At 45.1% G+C, this 23599-nt stretch overlaps 3 protein-coding genes across 5 annotated transcripts; all 3 read right to left on the reverse strand.

Annotated features, from left to right (window-relative positions):
• Nucleotides 1-30: 30 nt before the first annotated feature.
• On the reverse strand, nt 31-5071 carry LOC146259215 (putative polypeptide N-acetylgalactosaminyltransferase 8). Its single transcript, XM_084671903.1, has 11 exons — nt 4999-5071; nt 3561-3807; nt 3255-3421; nt 2775-2958; nt 2343-2540; nt 2120-2234; nt 1727-1912; nt 1392-1529; nt 1060-1155; nt 695-862; nt 31-467 (listed from the first exon to the last, which is right to left on the reverse strand). Exons 1-11 carry the CDS (start codon nt 5069-5071, stop codon nt 333-335), a joined length of 1707 nt encoding a protein of 568 aa, XP_084528029.1. The 3' UTR covers nt 31-332.
• Nucleotides 5072-5874: 803 nt separating this feature from the next.
• Nucleotides 5875-10451, reverse strand: ndufa9a (NADH:ubiquinone oxidoreductase subunit A9a). Its single transcript, XM_084672978.1, has 11 exons — nt 10368-10451; nt 9543-9713; nt 9252-9349; nt 8932-9023; nt 8047-8188; nt 7837-7939; nt 7588-7658; nt 7268-7344; nt 6720-6815; nt 6406-6472; nt 5875-6139 (listed from the first exon to the last, which is right to left on the reverse strand). The coding sequence occupies exons 1-11, from the start codon at nt 10420-10422 to the stop codon at nt 5969-5971; spliced, it is 1143 nt and encodes a 380-aa protein (XP_084529104.1). The 5' UTR covers nt 10423-10451; the 3' UTR covers nt 5875-5968.
• A 290-nt stretch (nt 10452-10741) lies between these two features.
• On the reverse strand, nt 10742-21918 carry dyrk4 (dual-specificity tyrosine-(Y)-phosphorylation regulated kinase 4). Of its 3 annotated transcripts, XM_084672934.1 has the most exons (14): nt 21662-21914; nt 20262-20342; nt 18728-18877; nt 18383-18524; nt 17814-17977; nt 16963-17099; nt 15937-16077; nt 14730-14868; nt 14527-14608; nt 14007-14179; nt 13760-13820; nt 13063-13192; nt 12705-12886; nt 10742-12299 (listed from the first exon to the last, which is right to left on the reverse strand). In XM_084672934.1, exons 1-14 carry the CDS (start codon nt 21683-21685, stop codon nt 12025-12027), a joined length of 1881 nt encoding a protein of 626 aa, XP_084529060.1. In that variant the 5' UTR covers nt 21686-21914; the 3' UTR covers nt 10742-12024. The 3 variants fall into 3 exon arrangements, with proteins under 3 accessions (XP_084529060.1, XP_084529061.1, XP_084529062.1); XM_084672935.1 differs by lacking the exon at nt 18728-18877; XM_084672936.1 differs by lacking the exon at nt 10742-12299 and having other exon boundaries at nt 12711-12923; nt 21662-21918.
• Between the last annotated feature and the right edge of the window lie 1681 nt (nt 21919-23599).

A 23599-nucleotide genomic window follows, 5' to 3' on the forward strand; every position in this document is an offset into this window, starting at 1 on the left:
AAGTAGGCCTAGTCCATATCCCATCAAACTCATCCTATTGCCTTTTCATACATACTCATACAATCCTCGGTTTACTTGCATGTAATGCACACTTTTGGCTGTTGAAGCCTACATTTACATATATTGATTCAGCAGACGCTTTTATCCAAAGCGACGTCCAAGAGAGAGCTTTACAAAAGTGCATAGGTCACTGATTATAACAACGAGATAGCCGAAACATTGCGGGTAGCCAAAACATGAAGCATATATTGTGAAAAAACAAATAGTGCCAAAGGCTAGAACCACAAAAGCATGTAGTTAAACAAGTTACAATTAAAGAACATGGACATGTTTCAGAAGTCTGTTATCACATGCTGCATTGTCCAGCTCTGTCCGCTGCACTTCTGGATGACTAACTCATAGTATGAGTTTGTCCCCTGAGCAATCTCCAAACACCGGTGTGTGTGGCGGTTCCTTATAGACTGACCCTGCAGAGAGAGAGAGATTATATCTAGATAAATATAGACAGTTAAATTGATACAAAGATAGGCAAATATATATATATATATATATGTATTTATCTACTTTATATCTTACATATTGTTTAGCTAAGATCCGTATATATTTATTGTACGCACCTTCCTGCCACAGTAAATTCCGTGTTTGTGTAAACTTACATGGCAGTAAAAACAGATTCTGATTCTGACTCTGGTACCTGTTTGAAATCCCAGTGCAGGTGCAGCTTTCTGTGCTGAGCCAGCTTGCAGTCCTGCAGAGTGGCGGCGTTCCCTGAGCCTGGGTCCACCAGGCAACGGTTGCTGTTGTAGTTGTGAGACTTGATCCCTCCTACGTAGATCTCTCCCTTGCTGTTGTAGTAACATAGCTGTGTGTGGAATGTGTGTGTGTGTGTGTGTGCGTAAGACATAGCACATCACGTCAGGTTGTATTGTATCGTATAATATCAATTTATATCAAATCATGTTACAAGTCATCATATCACACACACCTCATGATGTGATATGATCTCATACAGTATCAAAACAGCAACATGATACCTCCCTGTTGGGGAGAGTAGCCTACCTGTGGGGAGAAGAAATGGCACATATACAGGATGGGCAGGGATCCTGGGACCGGACCCTCATCTAAACAGTAGTCTGGAAGCAGGTCGTTCTTTAACTGGGGAGATATGGAGTACTTCAAGTATTCATTGTAACAGCACTTTTTGTTCAAAAATACATTATTGATGTGTTATTAGTTAAAATTGGTGGTGAAACATGGTCTATTGGAATATGACAAGACCACCTTTTATATAGCGATGTGGTTTATCATCATTGGTTATCAACAAGAACAACCATTTTGACTTGATACCAGTAATAATACACAGAATCAATGACCAATGACCAGTGCCCTACCCCTCCATACGCCAGCAGGTTCTCCCATGTGTTTAACATAGGATAGACATGGTCCAGGTACCACTGGAAGGGTTTACACTGCAGCTGCTCTCTCAAAGCCTTCCTCTCCGACACATCTCCTATGTCAATCCCATGATCCTGTGGATGTGTTCAGATATATATGTATGTATATATATATATATATATATATATATATATATATATATATATATATATATATATATATACATATATGATGTCCACCTATCCAGACAGACCTCAATTTCACTCAATTCCTGATAGAGGTAAAATTTCAGAGACTAGAGGTTTCTCAGTCCAGTTATATTGAGGCAGACCTTTATTGGCAGGTTCCAGGCGATGTTGACATTATGTTTATAGTCGTCCATCCATATCTCTGCCACCCTAAGAGCGTTCCTCTGCATCATGGATGTAAGGTCTGGCAGGTAGGGCTTGTGGGCCCGCTCAATGTGGGCAAGCTTGGAACAAGGCACCACCTCCACACTGCCTCCACACAACCACACCTGCGGTCAGAAGCAAAGGACCAGCAAGACCCTTCATCTCAATGAAAACAAGGTCATGGGAATGAAAAAGGACATAGTGAATGTGACTCCTCTACTGACTCCTCTACTGTGCAGTGGGCAAGGAACGATCAGGTAAGATTGTGGAAAATGTTGTCTTGACAACTTAAACAAGCTCAAGTGCCTTGTGCAGATTCATGGGTAATTTACGCGTATCCCCAGTTCCACATTCTCTCCTCCATAGATTTTCATCCCTCCATCCAGTCCTCCGATCTCTCCCAGGAACTTCCTGTCAGCTACTAAGATGCCCATGACAGAGGGACTCCTGTGCAAGCAAACACACGTCACATTATATATATATCTATATAGTAGAACACCACGCCATCCAATTAAAATACTGCCCACAGAGGGATCCTCTTTTGACACAACTTACTTTGCCGGTATGGTGTCATCATGTAGGTTATACCACTCTGGTGTGAAGCTCTCATACATGCACCACAGGGCCCAATCAAAGGCATGAGCAGCGGGATTGTAGGGCTCCACCTGCAGCGTGTCAAAGTGAACCTTGTCAAACACAGGACTCGCCACCACGCTCCGGTCCTCCTGGATCCTGGCCAGCAGTGGTTCTGCCCTGCAGGGATGGAACACATCAAGAGTGGACAAGAAACACAAAGAATAATAACTCAATCAAACATCGTTCAGTACTATTGAGTTTGTTTAAGTTTACATTGCATAGAGTCAACCCCAGTTTCAGAAAATATTTACCATTTGTCCAAGAGGACACAGTTAAGTCGAAGGGCAACTGTCCAGTCAGACTGCCTTGTAAAAAGCGCATGGTTGCAAACCCCCAGAGCTCCAGACTCACCATCCCAGGTGAACCTCGATGTGGGCGTCCAGAACAGCCACTACGTCTCCTGTGGCAAGCTTCCATCCCGAGATGCGAGCTTGAGTCAGACCCATCTGCTTCAAGTGTCTCACAGTCTTCACCAGCCCTGGACGCTGGGCATGGACCTGCCTCACATAGTCGTTCAGCTTCTCCCCCAAGTCCTCTGAGGTAAATCACAGTCACACTGATGAGCTGTGGACGGTGACATAAAGAAACATACCTGGACACAATACTTTATACACGCTGAGTTGTAGGTGCAAAGCCTCAGGGCCAATACATGCTTCACAAGACAGCAGTAGTGACAGCCAAATGAGACATGCTTAACCATCGAATGTTCCTTGAATATGTGTTCATAAAAGTGCAAGACTCACAATCTATTCCATTGACCGGACCTCTTAAAGGTTTGACTTATTCTGTGAAGTAATGTTGAGTCAACTCTAAGGAGAGAGGATGACCCACCGTTGGAGCTGTGGTCGTCCACCAGGATGATCTCCTTCAGCAGGTGAGCAGGGGTGCGCTGGATGATGCTGCAGATGGCCCTCTGGATGACTGACAGGGCCTCATCCAGGTAGATCAGCACCACACTGACGCTTGGCAGGTCTTTGGGATAATTCTTCAGCAAACACCTTTAGAGAGTATAGAGTGATAAAGCTGCTTTTCAGTCTATCAGTGGTGGTACTGGTTGAACTTAATGACAGTTTGTTGAAAACCTTCTGGTCACATGCAGGAGGACCCTTCACTTCAAGGCTACAGGTCACTCACTACCTTTTCTCTCTCGTATCTGGAATCTCTCGATCAAGTGGTATTCGATCGCTCAAGAAGACGTTGTAGCCGTATTTCTGGAACAACTTCTCCGCCTCTCTCTGTTCGTCCTCCAAGAGCCCGTCCCCCCATTTGGTGAAGAGATCAGAGTTTGGGAACAGCTTTGGTGCCACCTGCTCCTCCTTTACAGCAGGAGTCATCTTCACAGATGAGTCACGGACTTGTTGATTGGAGGATTCTATCAGTTTGGCTGCAGAGAAATAGGATTAAAGTAGTTTGTCAAATATACAGGGTCATCCTTAAACTTCTGATATTTTCTTAGTGGGTAAAATACCAACATTCACACTAGTAGTTAGCTTGACGTTGTCATACTCATAATTCTAGTCAGAATATGAGTCTGAAAACTCTCCGTAGGGCTGTGACTACGGGGCGTGTTTCAACCAAACTCGTAAAACAAATGCCTCTACGCTCAATTGGATAGACCTACAACCAATCAGAGCAATGTAATATGTTGTTTGTTGAAAACGAATTCAACCCAAGGGCTCTTTCGTGACGTTGTTGATTACGTTACTGTTGATCATCTGTCCATCATCATATAAAGCCCGCCCTGGCAATTTAATTGGTCCGCCCAGATCCTGGTTTATGTAGTTGTTCCCAATACCAGACCCTCCAGACCCAACTTCCCGACCAAATGTTTTTGTGGGCGGGGAGAAGTTCGGCTGGCAGCCAGGCTAACTAGTAGTAGTGTGGTATTTTATGTAATGATTGACTTGTGCAGTGATCAGGGGCATTGCTAATCATAAAACTCTACTGGGACACAGGCGCCTATTCATATCCCTTTTTTTCAAGCTTGCTGCGCACAATGCACGAATAGGCTATAGAATCTCCATTTGCTTAATAACCCACTATACAACAGTTTAGGGACGCAAGTTTGATATCAGCTTTGGCTTTTTTTTTCTTTTTTTTCTTAGCCTACCTCGATTCGGACTTGTGTGCCGAGTCTGACACCTGGACTTGTGTGTGCGTGCTGCAGTGGCTATTAAACAAGCTCAAAATAACTGACATGGAATTCTGCGTGCATCGGTTTGTGTCTTTGGTTAAACTGCTTTGATTTTACAAGCTTTGATTGAGATACTGCGTTTATTTTTCCGGGATTATCAATCTAAATTAATGCATTGACTAATAAAGTAAATAGTTAAAACTCTAACTTTAGATTTTACTGGGGTACAGCAGATTTATACCAGGGCACATGCCCCAGTAAAAAGGGTCTACGACGCCCCTGGCAGTGACAGGGGTTGAGTCTACAAGACACAACAGATATTGGAATGCAAATAACGTGTCCCTTGTTTTGAGAAGTGCATTTGTCATGTTGGAATGAGGGGTTTAAATGGGTGCCATAAAGAACTGCATCTCAAACAAGGTTTAGACTTTCATCACTCACACAGCTTGTGGATGTTCTCTTCTATCCTTTGCAGCCTTCTGATCAGCCTGTCCTCTCCAGGATCCTCCCTCATAGAGAGAGCGTGTGTGTGCTGAGGACCGGGTCGCTGCCAGCCAGACCCGCTGGTCTGTATCACAGACATGTACGTAACCAGGAGGATGGTTCCAAAGACTATCCCAGCCGCTGCCAAACCCGTGAGTCTCATAGCTCTGGATAAGGGCATATAGTAACATCTACCATAAGGCAAAGAGGAATTATTCTAAGTCAAAGTTGATATTGAGTCTTTTAAGTCAATGAAAAACCTGCTACTGCTTACCAGAATTAAGTTCTGAACCACTCGTATTGTCTTCACTTCATACCAGAGGCTGAAACTCCCTCAACAACAGTACTGCAATAAAACTGTTATCTAAACAGGAAAGATAGCAATAGTATTAGTGCAGGTGAAAGAGTAAGTCCAACATTTTACAGGTTTTTCTCTGTTGTACATATTAAGACACATAAAAAATAAAACTACAAAATATTGTAGTGAACCTGAGGGACTGCCAAAATCAAAGCACATTTGGAACACACCTGGAACAGGTTAGAAGTAATAATGGTTTTCTAGTAAGAGTTTATACTTCTGAACCTTGTGTCACTGATACAGTGATTACCAAGTACAACTCCTCCATGGTCCTCCTGCAAACACTGTTGACGCCTAAGTCATACAAGGGCTTGTTATTTTAAGGAAAATGATCTACATCCCCATCCAAAATATGAATTAATTAATAGTTTAGTTACATCATGAAGACATTTATAAATGTGTCATTCTGTTTCCATTTAAGAGTGCCGATACAAACAAAGCAATTATGTCAAGAAATACATATCAACCCAAGAAAATGGTTTAGATAATGATCTTTTATTCATTTATGTACAGAGAAGTTGTAAAAGACAACAGAGTATTTCAGGAGCCGGTGGTGTCTGGGGCCGCTGCTCAGTAGTTGACCGTCTTGGCCGGCTTGGTCTCGTCCAGCTCCATCTCCAGGTAACGGAAGCGTCGGTGGCGCCGGAGGATCTCGATGGCCTTCTGCTCCACGGAGGAGGGGACGATCCCTAGGTCCTCCAGGCCAGGGAGCCCAGGGTACTTCATATCTGTGGTGTGGAACTGGAAGGACATGAGAGGGGTGACAGCAGGATGAGGGAGAGGTTAAGATAGAAGATCTCAACATTTACTGAGAACGTAGAAGAAAAGACATCCAATTACAAAGTTATCCTGTAAAACTTGACAAACTGATTTGATTTCCTAGCTCTCAAACTCATCTGAATTGATTAAGATACTGCTGTGGGTTATTGTCATAAAGACATTCAAAGTCTTGACTTCCTGAATGTCAGACACGTTATTAGTATTTGAGTGTTTTAGACTAATCTTACCCGGTCTACTTTATCTGGGGTAGTCCACGGCTCAAATGGATTCATCGCAAAGAAACTAGCAACAAGACTGAAACAGAAAGAAAGAACCGAAAAAATCTGATATTAGAGATCCCATGTATAGACATGCATGGAATACTAAACATTTCCCATTTGGGGTAAGTTGGCAGTTGTATGACGCAGTGACTGATCTCCACCTAGTGCGCACCAAGCACCTGATCACTGGATTGGACCTGGGTGTTCTTTAGGATTCCAACATGTGTGTTGGTCTGCAGGTTGTAACTCAGGTGAATGAAAGGGGGATGGTGCATACTCACTGGTACAGGGGTCTGGGGAGAGGGTAGCACACAAAGGGCCTGTGGGCCACAGCATAGACGTACTCCACCAGGTCATGGAGGAGGTAGCGGTTGGGTCTGGGTCCAGGAAACAAAACATGAACTAAGAAGGATGACTGATGTAGTGAGACCAAAATATGAGCTGCTGTTCTGTGGGTAAACCACCATGGGATGTCAATTACAATGCGTTTCTCCAATTTAAATATGCTTATGTGACTGTATGTGACAGACGCGGCCACGCTCCGTCGAAACAAGATACACCAAGGTACGCCGTTCGCCACTCGCTGGGCTCGAACGCTCCACCTCCACCTTGCCAAGCGCGACCACTACCAACTACGCCAAAGAAAAGCTAGATATTCGTTGACGCGGGTGGCCTGTTACATACCTGAGGAGTGAGTTTCACCAGTGCACACCGGTTACACTTAGCCATCGCAGAGTCACATAGATGTAGTGCTTACAGTTTAGTATTTAGAACAATTCCACATTAGCCTTTTGAAGGTGAGATGAGTGTGGAACCTAACTGTCCTTACCCCACCAGGGCATAGGTCCTGCCGTTGGCATCCGGGTCTTTGATGGCGCTGATGATCGCCTTGGCGACATCCACAACCTGAGGGACATAAGTTAGGTTTGTGACTGACTGTAGAATGTTACAATCATGACAGTAACAGTATACAGTAGCAGGTGGGACTGCAGACCCAGGGAACACAACTCTTCAGCTTTGAACCCAACAAAGCTTCTCAGTATTTGGCTTGCAGGGGTGCTCAGCTACCCAGGTGGTTAGATGTCCTCTAGCAGTGTTAGCTCCCCCAACACCTTGCGTGTGTGTGTGTGTGCAGGAACACACACTCACATGAACAGGCTGCTTCACAGTGTCTTTGCCCATGGAGATGAGAGGCACCGCTTTCCCAAACCAGCGCATGTCTGTTGGCAAAGAAACACTATTAAAAACAAATCAAGGACAGAAGATGTCCACAGGTGTAAAAAGTCCTTTAACCAGTTTGAATCTACATGTCAGCCAGTGAGTAAGCCATGTTTTCAAACTCAGAAGAAAAATTACTAAAATAGCTCCCTCTACTGTCACAAGAGATGTAGAGCTTACTGGCAAAATGGTTGAAGAACTTGTCCTCTCTCCCGAAAAGCTCAGCTGGTTTCATGATGATGGCATCTGGGAACTCATCCCTGACTGCTGTCTCTCCTACTGCCTGCAGGGCAAAACCATTCACATCTTTGTGAATCAACACTTTGAGTGTGTTTCACATGCATCACATATTACAGAATTCCCAGGGAAGTTCTGAGGCAGGTGAGGCACCTTGTTCCTCAGGTATTTGGAAGGGCTTCGGATGTCAGCGTTTAGGTGGGACATGTGAATCAACTTGGTGATGCCGGCCTCTCTGGTTGCCTTGGCGATCTGCTGAGGGATGGAGACATAGGTGTCTTCGAAGCGGTAGTTACTGCAGGTGGAGAGAGGAAGCGGTAGTTACTGCAGGTGGAGAGAGGAAGTGGTAGTTACTGCAGGTGGAGAGAGGAAGGTTTCAATGAAGGGCATTGGCCAAGTCAGCAGCCTCAAATATCTTCAAATGTATATTTGAAAAAACACATGGAAATAAATGTATACGTACATAAACCAATTTGTTTAAATACAAATCGGGCCAGCACCTGTTTAAGCGTTGGAAGCTTTTTGTTTTTTTTTATGAACTAGTCCATACATTAGGGATGCAGCGATCAACTTAATTTACTATTAACCACAATTTAAAACGTCTCGGTTATGTAACGGCTCAGCTACAGCGAGTGATTTTGTTCTCACCCTCAAAAAAAAGGGACACTATGGTACATTATTTCGGTTTCACAGTGAGGAAAATTCTACCAACATGCCATGCCGGAGTTTGAAACTGTTCTGGGGACTTCAGTTCCTGTTTGCCATGAGGGCTTCAGGGCACTTGGGTGAAATCAAGACGTTTTCTCTGTTGTTAGATTTAGTTTATAGTAAGTGATTTAAGAATGTTCATGTGATTTTATACAATGTTGCAAAATAAATTAACGCATATTAATAGTGAAACAGTGATTAATCCTCAGACTATAACCATTGTTACCATTGTTGCATTGAGAGCGAGTCAGACTGCGAAGCAAGCCCTACCTCAGGCTCTCAACGACTTTTAGTTTGTAGTCGCTACACCTCCTACACATATAGACAGACCTTGTCTCCCACTCTCGTCCCACCAGGTTGATGACCACGTTGGAGTTCTCCAAGGCCCGCTTGATGGAATCCTTGTCCCTGGCATCCCACTCCTAGCAAGAGGAAAGCATTAAGGAAATATAGCAGGACAGCATTTCTGTGTTGTAGGATGGGTGTTTGTCAGCTCTACCAATGGCACATTAGAAACAGTTCCACACTAGTGGGAGAAACTGTGTCCTTCTACTGAGTCTATACTGAGGGATGAATTTGTGAGAATACATACATGGCCTTTGGAGGAAAGCAATATAAGACATTTTAAATGTCTTCCTGAATTGATTTACCATGAAGATGATTTGTCCAAGATCCCCCATAGGCCTGAGGTACATTAGGTCATACTGGTCACAGCGATGGGGAACTATAATTTGGGAGCCCATGCGACCTGCAAAAACAAAACATGTGTTCATCTTAAAATACAAACCAGCTCTTTTTTTTCCCAACAAATTGGTGAACATTTTATAATCTAAGAGCACTTCTGAGATACGGTTTAAATCTATAATTTTTCAAATCCATCGCAGTCCTAAGTCCTGGATGCAGATCAAGTTCAAACCAGTTGGTTTACAACCTAGACTCACCAAGACGGTTGACCACATATCTGCCCAGGAAGCCTGTAGCCCCAAAGACGGTAGCAGCAACTCCACTGGAGGAGGAGCGGCCGCCCTTGCCTTTCGGGATGACAGCATGGTGGACCTTCCTCTGCTGGACTGTCACTGGGACGGCTGACAGCACCACGAGGGAGCAGGAACCTGAGGACCAGGGGAGGGAGAAGAATAGAAACATGAAGAGGTATGAAGGTTTATACTGGTAGATTGCAATCTAACATGATAACGTGCCAGAGACATAATTAAGCTTACCACCGACGTCAGTGGAACATTTACGAGTAAGAAGTTACCACTACTACTTACTGCATATCTACAACATTATTGATGTCATATTAAGCTATTTATTCAGCCGCTTTTATTGAATCGGCTGAAACCACGTATGTAAGCCGGTGATGTCCGCAAACAAACCACCTAAGTTGGCTATCTAGTAATGCCATGGCAGCTTATGCTAGCTACCCAATTCAGTTTGACTGGCTATATGGCTAATGGATTTACAATGTATGTAACACACACTCATTTACCGATAGCAAGTCACAGGGAGGGCATCGTCAAGTTATAGCTTTGACTTGGTGATTATTACCAGCTAGCTTAGTCTTAGCTCGCGCTAGCTAGCGGCCGCTAGCAGTGACTACTTCATAGACCTAGTAGGTCACAACACAACAGGGTCACAGAAGATGGAAATACGGATTTTAAGCCATGCAATCTACCCCTTTGACGTAATAGTATCGCCAGTCTCATATTCATCTATATGATGTACAAAATAGTTATTAAATATGAGCTCTTTAAAGTATTACTCACTTGAGATCCTGGGAAGGACACTCGCAGGACGGCTAACCAGCGCTGCGACCGCCATGATTATTTTCTGACAGAGGTCTCAGATACGGCAAGCAGGAGAGGTCAAGTCGGAACGCAAAACTCAAAATACAATACATGTTTGGGTTAGGTTAGCCCTAACATTGCAAGCCGTGTTGCTGTTCTACTCATGTCCACCTATCGGATGTTTCATGTCTTTATTGCTAAAATGAATGCCTCAAAGATGCATCTCTTTTTTGTCGATAAAGTAGGCAAAAACGTAATTTGATTGTAATGAGCTGCGTTGGCACATTGATAGTTTTGCAACCTAGTCTTACTGGATATGTTGTGTTCATTCTGAAGAAATCAGTCTTACAAAATTGATTTTTTTTTAATTTATTTGTCCATAAAATACATCAAAAATAGCCACACTATCTTTGGGACCCAAATCAATTCAACCCATTTCTACTTTTCTGTTTGGGCAGGTCTAATGGTAGACTTGCTCAGATGCCGACGTGTGTTTCGAACACGGATTCCTGACGTCATTATGCCAGGAAGACTTGTCATACAGAAGATTTTACTTTCAGTCAAGTCAATCTAAATGTTTTATAGTTTTAATTACTTTTAGTAATTGAAACCAATGATATAATGGGCACTGTGGAGGTGGGTAGAATCTGAAAGCTAATTTGTTGCTTTGAAATTGCAATTGAAGTTTTGACTTTTGTGCCTAAGATGTAAGTATAGGCCTTGTCAGTGTCCATGACGTAAGCAAGCTGCCATACCTGCATATTCTTGACTATACTACATCACTTTGGATCAATAGCATCATGCTATAGTAACAGTACATTATAATCACTTCCTGGCAGAGGACCTTGATGTTTTTCAGGGTATTGTTCACAAAACTCCTTCCTCTACTCAAAGGTACATCAGTAAAGTGAAAGGATTCTAATACTGCAAGGCACAAACTATCAACAAATGGATTGTCACTCAATATCTACCAGTAAAAAATATCATAATCGCAGAAACAATAGATTACAAAATCTCTCTTTCATGAATAATAACACATGTACAAGTAAAACCTTGTCTAAACTTTACAATAACCTGAACCATTATCTTGAACTCTGTACCTTACATTACATTTAAAAGATCACAGCAGGTATATGTACAAGAAAATCAATTAATTATAACAAATCCACCTTATAGGTTATGATTCGGTCAAACGTACATGCATTAGGAAATCTTATATCTCTTAACCATCATACATTTGTATTATTATTGTAACTAATTACATAAGATATACATAGCTTTAAAAATGTTTTACCAAACTGCTGAAAGAAGTTATAATCAAATCTTTCTTTGGCTCTTCCTTTATTACACGACACATCTTTTTAAACACTAGTCCTTGTGTTGGGTTCAGGATTAAAGGAGGTCACGACAGAAAAGAAGACAAAAATAAAAAAAATCTTACAGCAGAATTGCTTTGGTACAGCAGACTGTATGATCTATACACAATGTACATTGTACAAGACTGATCTAAAATACAATATTTGACATTTAAGGAGAACGTTTAAGAAACCCATCTTTTCGTTGTGGGGGTGGGGCTTTCCTGTACATCTGTCCTGTTGCCATAGAGGTGCCCCCCCCCCCCCCCTCCACAAGGCTGCTACATGATTGGTGGCAAACATTGGGAGACTTCCCGATTCTCTCCGTCACTGATAAGTACTTCCTGCTGGGGTTTGATGATGATGTGCACGGGCCTCTCCCCGCCTGCTTCCTGCTTGGAGTCCTTGGAGACCCTGACCACACCCTCACACACCTGCTCCTCCGCCGACGCGCCGATGGGACGCAGACGCCCAGCAGAGGGCATGCTGCCACGCGCTGCAGAGCTGTCGGTCTTCAGCTTGTTGTTGCTGTTGTCGTGTGCCTGGAGTCTCTCTGCTGCATGACAGAATCAGAGTGCACCTTTACACTTACATACTGGTTGAAATGAATTCATAGATTGTTGTTTTATTGGAGTGCACATTCTTGGTGGCAGCGAAAGTCGGCACTTTCTAAACTGCCTTCATGATATGATGATACAGGTTTCCCTTTCACTACACTGGCTAACACTTTATTTGAATAGTGAACATTTAGATGATCATTAAATGCTCATAGTACACTTGATACACTTTCAACAAATGGTAAAGTAATTCTAACCCTCAAACTCGAACCAGTTTTTGAATATCAGCAGAGCTATTGGCAGGTTGTGAACAGCAGACTCTCAAAATAAAGTGTAACCCTAGACGGATTATTACGAGACTTCTTATGGCTACAAGACGAGGTACAGGTGGACCAAAATCTCACCTGTCCTGTTCCCAACTATTTTACGATAAGTCTGCTCAAAGTTGTTCTCGGTGCTGCTGGTGCTGTCTGAGGGCCTCCTCATCATGGGCCGCGTCTTGGGGCGAGGCTTGATGAGGCGAGACTCCAGGATCCATTCATGCTGCATCGCCTCGTCTGGAGTCATGCGCTTCACTGGGTCCCACCTGGACACCAGAGGACAGTCGGAAAGGGGAGACGTTTCTACACAGGTCAACGAGTACAAAACAACAATAATATGACTCCATTGTTTTTATTGTAATTACATTTCCAAGTGCTATATGCTATCATGTAGCCAAGAATCAAATGAGTATGTGGAGGTGACTTCTCTGCATTGGCTTACGAGAGACAGCGTTGCAGGAAGTCCAGGAACTGAGCATCGTTGGTCTTCAGAACACTGGCCAGATCTTTGGAGTTCGGCCTCCTCTTCCTCCCTTTGCTGTTAGTGAGGTTTCGGGGGTTACTTTTGGAGTCTGAAAGTCATACAAGTTTCATTATTACTACGGATTGGTTGATTTAAGATAATGCATGAGACATTTTCATTTAAAAGGGTGACTGGTTTTCCTTGTACATATCTTTCACACACTAAGGGCCTCATTTACTAACAGGATTGTGCCTATTTCAGGTGTGAAATAGCAGGTAAAGACATAACACCATATTTACAAAGGCAGCGCACTTGAGTAAAAACACAGATTACCGTTGCTGGGAGGGTATAAGGGAAAGTGGGTGTGTATATTTCTAGCTCCTGTTCGCTGATTTTTTTTTTTCCTCGAATCACCCATGGTGACAGTAACATGCAGGCGATTTTCCCCATCTTTTAACGGCGCGCTAATTAACACCAATGGGCGCTGATTGCCCGACGAGGATCTGGTTTGATAAATACCACGTAAAATGCGGAAATACACCGTGCGCTATGTTGGGCAAGGCGGAAATTAAGCTGCGGTCGCAATGATAGTAAATGAGGCCCTAAGACACAGAGCTACTTAGATTGGTACAGCAAACATTTGTATGATACAGTGAAAACTGTGTTTCATTCTTACCAAAAAACAACCTTCTCCGGGAGGCAGTTTGCACAAAATCGTTGGGAGGCATCCCAAGGACCTGATCATGAGAAAAACACAAACAACAACATTTTAGTGTGACTGGGAACATCAAACAAATCTCATCAGCAGATATTGTTTAAGTTAAGATAACTACAATAAGCTCCAGTACCATAAACCGGGTTAAAAAAAAAGTTACCAGAAGTGAAAACTCTGACTAACAGCTGCTGGGGATTATCTTCCCTACCTCCATCATGCAGGCGACCTGCTCCCCCTCGCTCTCCCCGGGGAAGAGGGGGAAGCCAGTGTACAGCTCAGCCAGGACGCAGCCCAGGCTCCACATGTCAATGGCCATGCTGTAGGGGTGGCCCAGGATCACCTCTGGGGAGCGGTAGAAACGGCTCTGGATGTACGTGTACACTGGAGAGGCAGAGGACGCAGGGCGAGAGACAAGGAGGAGACATGGAGTGAGAGGAGGCTTTGAGTTATACAATCATTCACTGGCGCACAACTGAATGAACTGCACAGAGTACTGACCATTTCTGGGAGTATTTCTACTATCTTTTACTTTTCCACTTTTGGTAACCCAATTGTCTTCATCCTCTTAGTTTATCGCTGAACTTTTTACAATTTTAGGCTATTTACAATACGTTAAGTGCTTCAATAATAAATAAACTGGAAAACAGAGGTGTAACATTTTACTGGTAGTGTATACATACGATATACATGCAAATATAAATATTTACATACAGAAACATTTGGCTTACCTCTCTGTTGCTCATAACAACTGGAGCCAAAGTCCACCACCTTTATGTTCCCCTGTCCTCTCTGAGTCAGCAAGATGTTCTCCTGAGATGACGTAAACAGCACACACGTTAACAAGCCATTACAGTACATCACAAAACATACATGATATCATATGAAAAATACATGATTTCCGGAAGGTTTTCGATGGTGTGGTGAGTCCTACTGGCTTGAGGTCGCAGTGGATGATCTTCTCTCGATTCAGCATCTGAAGGCACTTTAACAGGGAGTGTGTGAACCTCCTGATCAGAGCCAGACTGAAGCCTTGGAAGTTGTTCTTCTTTATCAACTCGTAGAGGTTCACCCTGGAAGAGGAACCAGAAGGTAATTCAGAAGCCTTTCCAGCTGAAACATTAAGGGCCATGTGTTCATTTAATTTAACTTGATATTCTGAGCTTGCGAAGATTTAGGCAGTTTTTAAATGGTGGTGTACCCATATCTAGCTTTGCCTCTACTTTTCATAGTACCCCCTTGGTTCTTCCTCTCTCTCTCTCTCTCTCTCTCTCTCTCTCTCTCTCTCTCTCTCTCTCTCTCTCTCTCTCTCTCTCTCTCTCATCAATTATCCACAAGAGGGCGCTACTGCATCACTATTGAGAACGAACAACACGCTAACACGCTGTGGTATTTGTTGCTAATATAAAACAACGTCAAATGTGTGTGTTAGTCTTGTTCTTTGTCTTCATCTATGATGAAATCTGAAGCCTGGCTGAGTCAAGCCAGTGAGCACTAGTGTTTCTTGATGTTGTGTAAATCCCCTTGTCTCAGACTGCTGTAACTGGAGCCCTCACACCCTGAAGCCATAGGAGGAACGAGATAGGGCCCTAATCAAAGCCTTAAGTAAAGGATTCAGGTGACCGTAATGCAAGACAAGGTGGCAGTCCAAGAAGACGTCTTTCTAAAGGTCATTCAGCTCTACAACAAATCCAGCACCTACAGGGAGCTAGATGTTCCAGTGTCCGCCCTCAAAAACAGGGATCAGGGTTAGGACTGAAGCTGGTCTGCAAGCCCTGCACTCCTGTCTCACTTGCCCCAGCAAGCATCAGGTGTTTAGGGTTAAGTGACGGGGGAGAGGTGCTCAAGTCCTGCTGTCGAACCACAGAAGAGGCAGCTCATCTTGAATGTCTTCGATTTTGTGATCAATTATTCAGTGTCCTCTTTCAGCATGTTCCCTCAGCTATTTTGATTGTCGGCCTGTTTGTGTGTTAATGTGTCTGTGTCTGCCTGTCGATCTGTTTGTGTCAGTCTGTCTGTCTATTAGGGTTAGGGTTAGGGTTACCCCCCATCCACATGGAAGCAAGCACAAAGAACACACTACTTTAATTCTCATCCATGTTCAGTTTTTCAGTCGTTTACACACATGCACACGGGCTCACCCCAGGAGCTCAAAGGAGATGCAGAGATGGTTGCGGAAGTAGAAGTATTCTTTCATGTGGATGACGTTGTGGCAGTTGTCTCTGTCTTTTCTCCTGATGGCATCCAGGATCTTCAGTTCAACCAGGGCCTGATGGTGAAACCTGCAAGCCAAATAACAATGTCAAATATTCCTCTAGTTCATTTGAATCCTGAAATACAAATAAATCACATCAAATATAACATAACAGGTAACAGAGGACAAATCCAGTTTGTATTAGAACATATTTATCCATGGTTGTTTTCAATAAACTGGTATAATCCAACAATGCACTCCTTCCTAAGTGCTTCTTAAGTGCATCTTAGAAGGAGCACTTTTTTCTCAGAATTTACAAAAGCTCATAGGTATCCCAGAACAGAATGGTGTTCAGTGTCCGTTGGGCCTCTCAGATGTTAGGTTAGATGTGCATGTCCTGAGAAACAGGATCTGGGAAGTGAAGGTGTTGTCTGAGACTATGCCCTCACCATTCCCCATCCCTGCCTACAGTACTAAGCACTCATTTAGTTTTCTGCATTATTGAAGAGTTCCTTAGTCCCATGGACCCTCATAAAAACACACACACACACACACAGACAGACATACACACACACACACACACACACACACACACTCCCTGAGGTCACCTTGTAAAGGACAGGTAAAGCAACAGCCAAAGGTGAAGACTTCTGGCATGTTTAATAGGGGACCAATGGGGACCTTAGTTTCCCAGAAAGGTCACCTGACCAGAAGTGGTCAGGTGACCTTCTTTTTCCCAGAAGGGTCAGGATCCGGCTGCAGTCACATCTCCGTTGACCTCACATGATCAACTTAATGTCCAGCTTCTGGGATCAGAATCTAATTTGAAGAGCTTTATAGAACGATGGATGCCAAAATGTTCATTTAATGTTCACAGATGTTTTTTTGTATCCAAATTGGATTGTGTCAGTCAGTAAACGGCTCCCTGTGAAAAGTAAGGTATATGGTCACAAAGGTGTGTGGCTGTTTGCACCTTTTCTTGTTCCGGATGACCTTGATGGCGACTACCTCGCCGGTCTTGTAGTCCAGACATTTGAGGACCTGACCAAAGGAACCTTTCCCGATCACCTCCAGAACCTCGAACCGGTAGCCAATATGGTCGTGCAGAACCTGGAATACAACAGACAGGCAGGGGAGTCAAGAGAACGCCTGTCTCCAACACCATACCAGTTCACAACAACGCATGTCTTTGTATATGTTAGTGACAATACAGCTCTTGGGCTGCATTCCCTTGTGTTATTACTCAGTGCATGGTTAGATAATGCGACTGCCTTCTGACTTGTGTGTAACGGTCTCAGAGATCACCTTCGATAAGTCAGCCAGCTAGCCAGCCAATCAGTGAGACCGCCAGCCAGCTAGCCAGCCAATCAGTGAGACCGCCAGCCAGCTAGCCAGCCAATCAGTGAGACCACCGGTCGGATAGACAGACAGTCAGCCAGAGATGAAGTCTGTCCATTCATAGAGGTCAAACACCCACTGTGGCTGTGTCCTGCTCACATCCAGCCTGTGGGACTGCCAGTCCTCTGACCTAACCCCTAATGTCATCTCACCACTGTTTACAGCAATGGATCACCGCTTTATCAGGTTACTTTTGACCAGATCAGCAACAGGAATAACTGGAACCCAGTTAAAACTGTAAACATTAGGAAGAGTCATTCTGAGTGGAGAAGCATAGTAACGTAGCTTGCCAGTCCCATATGGTACAGCAGGCCTGTTTTCACTGGGTGGGGTGGGATTCCCCCTTGACTGACTCCTTCAAACTGTCTGAAGCATCTTCAAAATCTTCAAGCAGTATGGATTTTACAATCAGTTTAACATTCTCACCATCATGTAGCTACCGTGTTCATCGTCATAACCGGAGTTCTGGGGCGTTCCATGAGAACTTTCGATCTTCTGGCTGTCCAGACCCAGAAACCAAATTTCAGAGTAGTCCATGATCTCCTCCTGCTCAAACTCAGTCAGACGCCCCTGAAAGTGCTTCAGAGCCTCTGGAAGAGGAAAGGAAGAGGAAAGGAAGAGGAAGAGGAAGAGGAAGAGGAGGAGGAAGAGGAGGAGGAAGAGGAGGAGGAAGAGGAGGAAGAGGAGGAGGAAGAGGAGGAAGAGGAGGAAGAGGAGGAGGAAGAGGAGGAGGAAGAGGAGGAGGAAGAGGAGGAAGAGGAGGAGGAAGAGGAGGAGGAAGAGGAGGAAGAGGAGGAGGAAGAGGAGGAGGAAGAGGAGGAAGAGGAGGAGGAAGAGGAGGAGGAAGAGGAGGAGGAAGAGGAGGAGGAAGAGGAGGAGGAAGAAGAGACAGTCACATTTATGTGGTTTTCTTTTTGTATGGGGCCATGATGCTAAGGATTTTCGACCAACCAAAAAGGTTCTCTAGTGACCCCCCTCGCTGCCCCGTCAGGTACCTGTAGGGGACATGGGCAGCCTCTGCCCCTCACACATCTTCTCCTGCTTGTTGCCGAGGCTCTTGGTGTTGACGGAGTCTGAGTGGATTTCCTCCGAGGATCCAAACCTTGTGGAGAACTGTGTTGGTTTTGGCCTTTCATCCTGTCAATCACAACACAACTGACACATAACACAGAGAACTCCGACCCCCACAAGTCTTTGGTCTTTGTTTTTTGTGGGCAGTCTATTTCAGAGTCAGTTGATGCGACTCTCTCTTTCTCTCTCTCCAACTCTCTTAATATCGGTGTTTCTCTTATTGGGCTCACTGTGTTTCATCTCTTCCCTGTCTCTTTCCCCTCTCTCACCTGGCGGGTCAGGTAGGTGTTCTGGAGGCTCTTGTTGTTGATATGGGGCAGGATGCTGTCAGACTGGTGGTGGAGTTTGGCCGTGCTGACCACCACCTGGATCACAGGAGGGTCCAGCTGAGGCAGCGTGCCTGCCACTGGACCAAACTTCTTCACAAGAGAAAAAATAATAAAAAAAATAACATTGAAAAAGGGTTCTGTTGTCCCTTGAGGTAATTTCCTAAAACTGGTTCCAGCCAATTACTCTAGCCAGTGTGCACTGTCAATTGATAATCTGTACTTCCATCTGGATACATTTATCATTGTCCTGGGGCTAGGTTTTGAAATGGGTTATGGCAATAGTCTCTTTCTGCCACATCTGATTGGGCCCATTTGAGGCTGCGGAGGTTCAGATGACCAAGCCCTCCCAGGGTGGAGGATGGAATTACTGAGCCTGGTGAGAGGGCTGCTGGGGGATGAAGCCCCGAACCCAGCCCTGACAGGCCCTGTCAGCACTGCTACTGTGGGGGAGCTGAATACAGGCAGGACTTCTTTTCTCTACCTGCCATCCCGCTTGCTGACGCGGCGCGTTTACATGTGTTGCAGCCTGGCCGCCAGGCCCACGGTCGTGACAGGGGAGAGGAGCACGCTCTGAACCCAGGGTCAGGACATCAGAATAGCCCTAGCATAGATCCTAACCTGGAGGGTGCCTCCCACAGTCTCTCCACAGTACACATCTCTAGCGTTATTCCAGAAGAACACACACTTAGCCCACGATGACATTCGGACCAAATCCCCCCTCACCCCCCCCCCACACCCCTCCCACACCCCCACACCCCTTCACCCCCCCCACACCCCCTCCTACAGCGGCCCATCCTATAGAGCTTCTCTCTCTCTCTCTCTCTCTCTCTTTCTCTCTCTCTCTCACAGCTGTGTTTCTAACCCCTAAACACAGGCTTATCTCCACAGTCTCATGAGTTCAAACAGCAGCACTAAGTAAAGCTTCATGGCTGGGTTTATACATAGCCGCAGAAATGTCCCTCTCACGTGCACACCCTGCTGCAGTGTCTGCCAGCTTGGCTATGACGCATAGAGATCAGCTAAATATATCTCCCAGCCACCTGCTGCAGGAAGCAGCAGAGGAAAAGATGGTAGCTACTGTTCCTCCTCTCCACTGAACCTGGAGTCCTGCGGACTCCTGCTGGGTCTAATGGACATCCATGGGAAGGTAGGGTTAGATATAAGATCAGGGTCAGAGTCAGGGTTAGAGTCAGGGTTAGAGTCAGGGTTAGAGTCAGGGTTAGAGTCAGGGATAACATCATGCGTAGCCCTGCTGTCCCTAGTAGGCTACACAGTAGCCTGATTACAAACATAAGCCTTCAGAAAGAATACGTAGGGAAAGAGACAGGAAAGAAATAATGACCCTGGTGTTCCGTCCTTAAAGAGGATCCTTTTTACTGTGTAAAGGGATCCTTTTAATCAGAGGATCCTTGCAATCAGAGGATGCATTTTATTAGAGGATGCTTTTTCTTCTGAGTGTGTCTGCAAGGCTCACCTGGGAGTAGGTCCTGCTGGATGCCTGAGTGCTGTGTGTCTGGTGACCGTCAGAGTGGAGGAAGGCCTCTGGTCTTGCAGACTGGGGGTTAGAAAGATCAGAAGAAACAAACAATGTCAGTTAGTGTGTCATTGTGTCTGTCTGTCAGTGTGTTTGTCTGTGTGTGTGTGTGCGAGTGTTTATGTGAGCGTGTGTGAGGGCATGTGTTGGTCAGTGTGTGTGTGTGTGTGTGGGGGGGGGGGGGGCTACTCTTAGCTGGCGGGCCAGCACGTGGCAGCTTAATCAGATGGCTTGTGTGTTGGCTGTAATGAAAAACACCATATGTGTGGAGTAAAGCCTCGAACCACATATAGGCACAAGCTAAACATACACAAACACACACACAAACACACATAGCCTGGCTGGTTGGCAGTCTGGGGAGGGCTAGAAACGAGAACGACTGCGAAGGAGAGGAGCCGATTGCAAGGGATTGGACATGACACTTCATTTCCTAGCAAGACTTTACTAGCAAGACTCGCAATCATCCGGTCAGTAATAGATGCAGCTAGACAGGCATCATCATTAACTAACAACATCTGCTGAATCTTTAACATCTGTCAGGTTCTCACTGAACCAGATGTCAAGGTCTGTGAATGCAGGTTCTGTAAAGGGATGATGCCAGTTAGCATGCAGTACAGTTGAACTCTGTTAAACACCACATCATAACCATGCGTGTACCGGCAGCCAGCATTGCCCCCCCAGGATGACTGTAACCCTGGGCTATATTTAGGAGTTTGACCTCCATGCAGAAAGTCCCCCTCTTACTCCAATCTGAACACCTGTGACATCACCTGTGTCATGGTGATGGGAGTACCCCCTGGGGTGGGCCAGAGGGGGGGGGGGGTGAGGGCTGGCCTGCGATGTAGGTCACTGTGGTAGGGGCAGGCAGGCCATAAGCTACACAGACAGGCTGTCCTTAAGTCTGCTTAGTCATTACTAGACAATGGGAAAGTCTCTGTGTTTGAGAGGTTTTGTTTTGAATGCGTCACCGTTTACAGTGCGGTCGCTTTCTGTAGTAATTATTAAGAGGTGAGAAAAGGTTAGAGATGTGATGCTGTGATGATAAGGTACTACAACTGGAGGAGGGGGGTGTGATCGCCTAGGTTTGGAAAAAACGAAGAAAAACGAAGAACCAAATACCAGTCTGTGATCATGTTTGTTTACACTGTGGCACTCCATTAGTCAACCGTTGTATTCATCTTTACAGACAAGTCGTGCGATAGTAACATGTATTAATACACGGGTTCAGGCTAGTGAGGCTACTGTGAAGTCACGGAGATCAGAGGAATAGTTTGAGAAGTTCACACAACTTTGAGAGTATTCGTTGGAGTAATAACATCGTAACATTGATATTGCCTCACCTTGTTGTTTATTTCGGGGAACATGTTGATATGAACAATGTCCTTATAGTTATTAATATATATTCCAATCGTTTTGTAGACGGCAGGTGAAAATATTATGGATCCCAAGTCAAAGCGGTGAAAACATCTTCTGAGGTAAGTGTCTATCAACTTCCGCACTAGTACCACGAGAAACTTCGGTAACTCAAATTAGACCCAGAAGCTACTGCCTCACTGACAACTCAACAAGTGATCGGATCCTTGCAACACAAACTGTCATAGTCAACAGTTTGAGCCCAGGGTCAGTAGTGCTGTCGTCAGAAGAGGGAGATTATTGAGAGAGGCAAGCTGTTGAGTCAATTCGCTTTGACGCGTAAATCCTTGAAGAGGCCACCTGTTCAGGTTTTGCAGATAACAGCTTGGACACCTCCAACACAGATTTGTTTTTGCCCTCTTACCTGTCATCGACCCGGCAACAGCGTGAGTACTGGCCGGTTTAAATCAATTTGGCACTGACAGGTTTTGCACGGAGGAGCGCATTCTCATTGCGCCGTTGCGCGGTGACTTCAACTTGGACCCCAAGCTCTAAAGAACTGGACTAGACTATACACAAGCAGGTTAGAGTTTGTAACACAATGATCGTTCAGGCGTTCAGGTTATACAGCAACAGCGGCAGAGGGGGGAGGAGGGGGGGGTGCGGTCACAGATCCTGTCACTTCAACACTCTTAACATCTCATATGGTTCATCTTGGGCATGCTGGATTTCTCTGGCGCACAACAATGCATCACCTCTTACACAATTAAGTTATTTAATCAGAAACCCAACACCGTCACCCTCCCTCACAACTCGATATCAATGATGTAGGTGTAAGCCATGTTTCCATTGGCTAATCAACGCTGAGCCGCAGCTCCTCACTGGGAGACAGCGGTGGCCACATGAATATGATTGAGATGGTTGTTAGGTAACAGAAGGACCCTCCTGTAATCAGGCCAGGGCTCTAAGGATGAGCTGTCCCTGTTGCTGTAGTGCTCCTTCAGCACAATCAAACTCAGACAGGACACTCAGCTTCCTGTTTCCTCCCCTGACTAGCCCTGCTGCAACAGACCCTGCCTTCGGCTCAGCCCTTTCCGATTCTTTACTGATAAAGGAAGAAACAAAACAAGTCCAGAAAAAAAATCAATTTTCTAGCTCTATAAACGTCTACAGAGGCTGTAATACTGATGAGATAAGCATGACTGAGGCAACAGTGTCTGTTTCCACAGAGTGGTCACTTTCTGCTGTAACCAAACCCTCCACCCAGACAGATGGCCCTTTGCCCTGCACCAAAGCTCCAACACTGTGTTCATCTATTTCTCAATCTTTCTTTCTTTCCATCTGTGTCTCTCCATCTGTTTCTTCTTAGTCTCTATTTCTGTCTCCACGTCTCTCCACCTCCCCATCCCCTCATCTCTTTCCTGGTTTCTCTCCTGTCAAAACCGGCATCCAGGTCCCTTGATAACGAGTAAACAACAACAGTGGCGATAAGATCACTCGCGCAGCACGTTGTGTGACCAGCAACCCTGACAGAGTCTGACGCGTCAGAAAGACCTTGTAATAACAGCAGGCAGCAACGTGCTGAAGCTTCCTGAGATCACCAGGAGACACGGCAGCCGAGAAGGGAGTTGACGTCTCAGTCTGGAACAGAGGATGTTGTTATTGAGTCTGTTCCTGCCCAGGGACGGAGGATCCACCAGAGAGCAGACAGCATCTCCGCTCAGTCAGTCTGCCAAGTAGTGTCACCCAGGTGACAAAGCACGCTGACGCCGGTGACTGCAACAGCAGGTGCACCAGAACAAGGCAGATGGGAATGACGACATTGAAGGTGAATTATTACTGCTTCTATAATGTAACCTGAGCCTATTTGCATGAAGTTGGCTTGTTAGTTTACAGCAACAACAATGCATCATTAGCGTCCTGAC

This window comes from Hypomesus nipponensis, chromosome 14, assembly GCF_054491055.1.
Source record: "Hypomesus nipponensis isolate SF chromosome 14, ASM5449105v1, whole genome shotgun sequence".
NCBI classification, from domain to species: domain Eukaryota; kingdom Metazoa; phylum Chordata; class Actinopteri; order Osmeriformes; family Osmeridae; genus Hypomesus; species Hypomesus nipponensis.